Below are 5,095 nucleotides of genomic sequence, written 5' to 3' on the forward strand. Positions count from 1 at the left end.
AGGAACAGGTACACAACTAAAGGTTTAGATCAAGTGGGAAATACTGACTGATTTCCTGCTTCCTGGATGACATACAAAACATTTTCAAAAATGCAGTTTGTATCTATTGCTATATTATCAGTCAGTTTATACTTGATTATACAAAAAGCTGAACTGCAGATGACTGATATCACTTGTCCCCAAACTCCTAGAAATCCATAAAAGCCTTTATAGTCCCTCTGACAAGGATCATCACCAAGTTCAGGAAGGAGCCTCTATACCACTTCTAGTCTGAGACCTTGTAACTGCAGCACAAACAATGGCTTTTTTTCTTTCTCCCAAGTCAATCTCACTAAAGAGGGAAATCCCTGCACAGAATGCAATCCACCAGCATGTTTTCCAATGCTGCAACTTCCAAGAAGAAAGTCTGATCCGTGACACCAACGGTTACTCCAACAGCACCTTACAGTCCCCAAGAACATGTTCAACGTCAAGTTTTATTTTATTACTGAAGGTCATCTTCTGGTAAATACCATATATTTTTTTTTTTTTAACCAAAGACCAGGACTGGTACTGTCCAGTAGATCAGAATTCCATTAACAGACACTGGATGAAGTTAAATGTTGTGACTCTCTGAGGTACACAGCAAAAACCAGACAGTTTAGGTTTCTTCAGAGAACAAACAGAAGCTTTATGTCCAGGTTGTTCGCAATAATAACAGATAAAAGTTAATCCTCAGAGATTTTTTTACTTTGCTGCAGTCTTAATCACTCTGGAGTTGTTTCTCTGAGCTTCTAGTTTCTGTTTGCAGAGCTCTGACTATCTCCAAGGTCGTGATGACTAAATTGCCACTGAAGCCAGTGTAAGCTCAGGCTCCCATGTGTGTTGATTAGAGGGTAAAACCCCCAAAAAATGTCGCACGACTAGTATCTTCCACATCATACAGGTTCAGCTTTACAGCTCTCAGTTGGGAATACTATGTATACTAGAAAGACTAATTGGTCATCATCCAAAGCGTAATAGAACAACAGAGGCTTCACAGTCAACAAAAACACACATTTTTGGACCCTACCTTAAAAAACAGATTTCTAATATCTTCATCAGGTTGGTTTAGAAGCAAGTCCAAATTGGCCACACCCTCCTAATCTAGTTTATGACTACCATGTTTGGGGGCTGTGGTTGGAAGTGGCAACAAAGTGGCTTCACTTGGAGCTGATTGCCGATGACACACCGACAGGTGTCCCTAAACTCTACAGCTCAGCTGTTAAAGCTTCTTTCTCTTTCTGTTTCAACTATTGACACTTGTAGCAGAGGAGTGTGGGAAAACCAAACACGAAATGTGTTTTTGGTCAGTGTTGATAAAGAAGCAAGATAACGTGTAATAATAGAAATAAAAAATTCTGAGATGAGACAATGTGTGAGCTTTTAGGATAAAGTATAACCAGGACAGTTGTCTAAATACCCTTCATTAAAGACCCTATAGATTGGAGGGACAAGTTTACCACTAAAAATAGCTCATGTGGGAGTGGTCAGACTGAAAAATGGTTGCCACCTTGTCCACAACTGCTTGTGCTTTGCCACATTTTAAAACCGATGGGACATTCAAGGAAAAAAAAAAAACATATTTTTAGAGGTGGGAATGTACAGCTTGTCATACTGATTGCAAGAAAAAAACTGCAGTGGGAGGTAAAACTCTTGAGGTTGGAGCTATACATCCTGGACACTGTTGCCTGTAAAATGACAGCCTGACAAAAATCCACAGGAATGAACCTCAAACCCAACTATCCTTCATCCGTGTGTGCATGCTAGACCTGGGTGGGGCACAGCTGACTGAGGGAAAGCAAAGTAGAGAGAAGAGGGGCAGAGATGGAGCAGAAGATCTAACCGGGTCAAGATCCTCCTGCTCTTATCCTTTCCTTTGCTCTGACAAACCTGTAATTACTTCTCAAAATTGGAAGAAATCTATTTTTTTCGCGTCTTCTTGTGCCAAATAAAAGGTAAGCTATGCCAATGCACACAGTGGAGCTTACTCTGAAATAAAACAAGACAGTTAAACTCATAGCAGTGAACCAAAAGCACTGAAGAATCTGACAGTGACTCATTATTATGATAAGCAACACTGGATCATACCCAGCAGTGACACATACTTTAGTAAATCCTCAGGAAACACATTAGAGTGTGAGAGAGTTGACCTTATATTTTCTTTTGGCATTTAAATCTGTAAATATAAACAAAGTTGGAATTAAAGTGAAATTATTAGGCAGGCTCTCATATTTCACAGTTGACAGAAGGATACAGCAGCAGGACAGGGCGCTGTAGGCCTCAAACAGCTGGGTGGCGATGTCAATTCTCTTGCTTTCCACCGTATGGCTGTTGTTAGCGAGCGCGAGCTTATGAAGGTGTGGGAGCACGACTACGAGGATGCAGAAAACATATTTGCATTAAAACTATGGCAAAACATTGTGATTTCAATAGTTTTCTAGCTAACTTACACTCATCTCTGAAGCGCGGCTCTGCGTTTGGTCCAACTCTCCCGAACGTCCGGATGATCTCTATGTGCAAAGAGTGCTGGTCTTGGTACTGGGGGTCTTCCAGGAAGGATGCCAGCTGCATTTTTACTCGCTCCTGCAGCTACACACACATGAGGATTAAATGACTGAATGAAGTGCATGCAGAGGTGATCTCAGGTGTGTTTTATTTATATACCTCTTTCTGTGTGACTGTCTCCATGATGGTGCCAAAAGCCGGAATAGTGGAGATCCTTACCGAACTAAAAACAGCAGGAAAGCAGTCGTCACTTTGACCGTCTATTACATTGTATTCATCTTTAAGGTACTTTCCACATTCTTCATAGCGTGTCTTTGAACACAATGAATCAATTACTCGCGGGAGAAAAAGAAACACATACTTTGTATGTTTTAAAATGTTGCAATCATCCCTTTTATGTTTGAACGACATTACAGACAACTCAGATAACTATTGGGTTTATCATCAATACAGAGGAATAGACAGGCTTTTCCCAGGATCTTTGATGCTTTCAAATGACAAGCAAAATCTGATTCACAGGCTTAGATTATTAATAAGTAACCTTTATTATAACCCAGAAAAGATGGAGGACTTTGGTTTGGACTTTTTTAAAATTCTATTCTAGAGCAAAAATGTAGTTAAAAACTGAACTTGTTAATACTGTATAGTTAGTAAAAAGCATCCAGGGTTATTTTGTTAGAAACATGTAACTAAATTAGAATAATGGGATATTAAAACAATGTTAGAACAATCTTCAATGCAAGAATGTATAAATCAGAGGAACGCTGAAGCAACAAAAGTTTTGATTTTGTTACAAAATACATTATTATTATTATTATTATTATAGTCTACAGTACTTTATTTTTTTGTCATGTGAAATTATCAGGGTATTAAATCCCAGATTGATCAAATTTAAACCTTCTTTTTCTCTCTTTTTGTGATTAAGGTGTCACATCAGTTAGTATTATAAAATATTTCTGGGGCTGTACGAATAAATTATATATTATTGTTTTTAACTTTAGGAACACACCAAAGAAAACATGCAAAAGTGTTTTGAATTTTTATTTTTCACTTCAAATGGATGCGACTGATTGTGGTGGATTACTAAAAGCATATAAACAGACGTGGTGCTAAATGCAGCAGAAAAGACGCAAGTTTTATTAATTCAAAAACTGATGATATAAATGGAAAATAAATTCAGATCTTAAATCTGAAGACAACTGATTATAACAAAAACAAGAAAGTGGTGATGAGATTTACATTAGAATCTCCTGTTTAATACATATTTATGTTTGGATCAAAAATTGGAAGTTCAAAAATGCATCTTAGTCAACTTTATAAACGGAATCTAAAAGAGGAACATTGTTGAGCTTTACATGTTCATGATTAAAACATTTTTGCACCATAAGAAGGAGCCAAACCTTTATTAAAAATGTAGTGCAAAAGTCAACTTGATTTAACAAAAAATAAATGTAAAACCTAATTTACAGAATTTTGACCTATTTTTATTTTGCTTAAATCGCTTAAAAGACATGATTTGAAAAATGATTTTCCGTTCAGTTTTGACAGCCTAAATAAATGCATGTTTTTGTCATTGTATTTGTGGCATTCGATGCCACAACTGAGTTCATCAGGCAGAGTTTGACACAGCTCAGAAATCACAACGTTTTCAGACAAATTCTTGTGTCGTTTGACTCACAATTCAGGCCCACTGCACAGTGTTATAAGGGCTGGTGCCGCCCGGCGATCTATTAATGCTTCGCTCATGCCTCGGAGAACCAACTGCAAACCCACCACACAGCAGGATGAGAGTGGGAGGGGTATGGTGGGAGACGAAGGAGGGAGGGGGGGCAGGTGAAAATTGAGAGGCAGATTGAGGGGATAACAAAGAAGAGACGCAGAGAAAGAAAGAAAGAAAAATAGAGTGGCAGAATAAACAGAGATGAGGTAATTGGCCACTAGTTGATGTGTCTGTGAGGAATGGCCCTGCTTCAACGAGGAAGGGTGAGGGGGAGGAAGAGGAGGAGAGGTTGGGTCACAGATATTCATGCAGGGATTGTCAAGATGAGGGAGAAGCACACCGATTCATCTGGAAGAGGACTGTTGGAGCGATGAAGGCTGGCATGAGTTAGATCGACCATGCAGACATGTGCAGGTGTTAGTGTGACCGGTGGTTGTGCAGAAGAATCACTCTAGCACAGCCTAACCCAAGTGGGAGCCAAACAAACCAGTGGAATAAAAATAACTATTAGATCGCATAAAAACCGGAAACTTATCATATTAGTGTCAGGATTACTAACGCACTGAAATTGCTCCTCACAGGTTCAGGCTTGTTCTAGTGTGATAGTTCTCAAGCAGCACAGAGAAGGGGGGGAGAGACGCGGCGCGGTTCGTAGCTGCTGTTGTTGTTCCACTTACATTTCAGGGTCGGAGGACAGTGTGATGAGAGCCGGCACCACTCTCTGAGCAACCAGCGTCTCATTCACCCCCTTCACCAGCAGCTGATCGGATTGGACAGAGCCAGCCGTGATGTCACAGAGGTGTGGCGAGGGGGGAGGGGGACAAGAGCGAGCAACACCGCCAACGGACA

The 5,095-nt window shown here is 39.8% G+C and overlaps 1 protein-coding gene across 7 annotated transcripts in view; it reads right to left on the bottom strand.

Annotated features, from left to right (window-relative positions):
* Positions 1 to 5,095, bottom strand: part of relch (RAB11 binding and LisH domain, coiled-coil and HEAT repeat containing) — a 30,155-nt gene that overhangs the window by 3,869 nt on the left and 21,191 nt on the right. For 4 of the 7 annotated variants that reach the window (XM_024279802.2, XM_024279800.2, XM_024279798.2 and 1 more), the window contains 4 exons: positions 4,924 to 5,006; positions 2,686 to 2,749; positions 2,472 to 2,610; positions 2,276 to 2,392 (listed from right to left, as the gene is read on the bottom strand). In XM_024279802.2, coding sequence (XP_024135570.1) covers positions 2,276 to 2,392; positions 2,472 to 2,610; positions 2,686 to 2,749; positions 4,924 to 5,006 — 403 coding nt within the window. Of the gene's footprint in view, positions 1 to 2,275; positions 2,393 to 2,471; positions 2,611 to 2,685; positions 2,750 to 4,204; positions 4,288 to 4,923; positions 5,007 to 5,095 lie in introns of those variants that run through there. The other 3 variants (XM_024279799.2, XM_024279797.2, XR_002920078.2) reach the window with 2 other exon arrangements.

The sequence above is a fragment of the Oryzias melastigma genome, linkage group LG20, assembly GCF_002922805.2.
Source record: "Oryzias melastigma strain HK-1 linkage group LG20, ASM292280v2, whole genome shotgun sequence".
Lineage (NCBI taxonomy): Eukaryota > Metazoa > Chordata > Actinopteri > Beloniformes > Adrianichthyidae > Oryzias > Oryzias melastigma.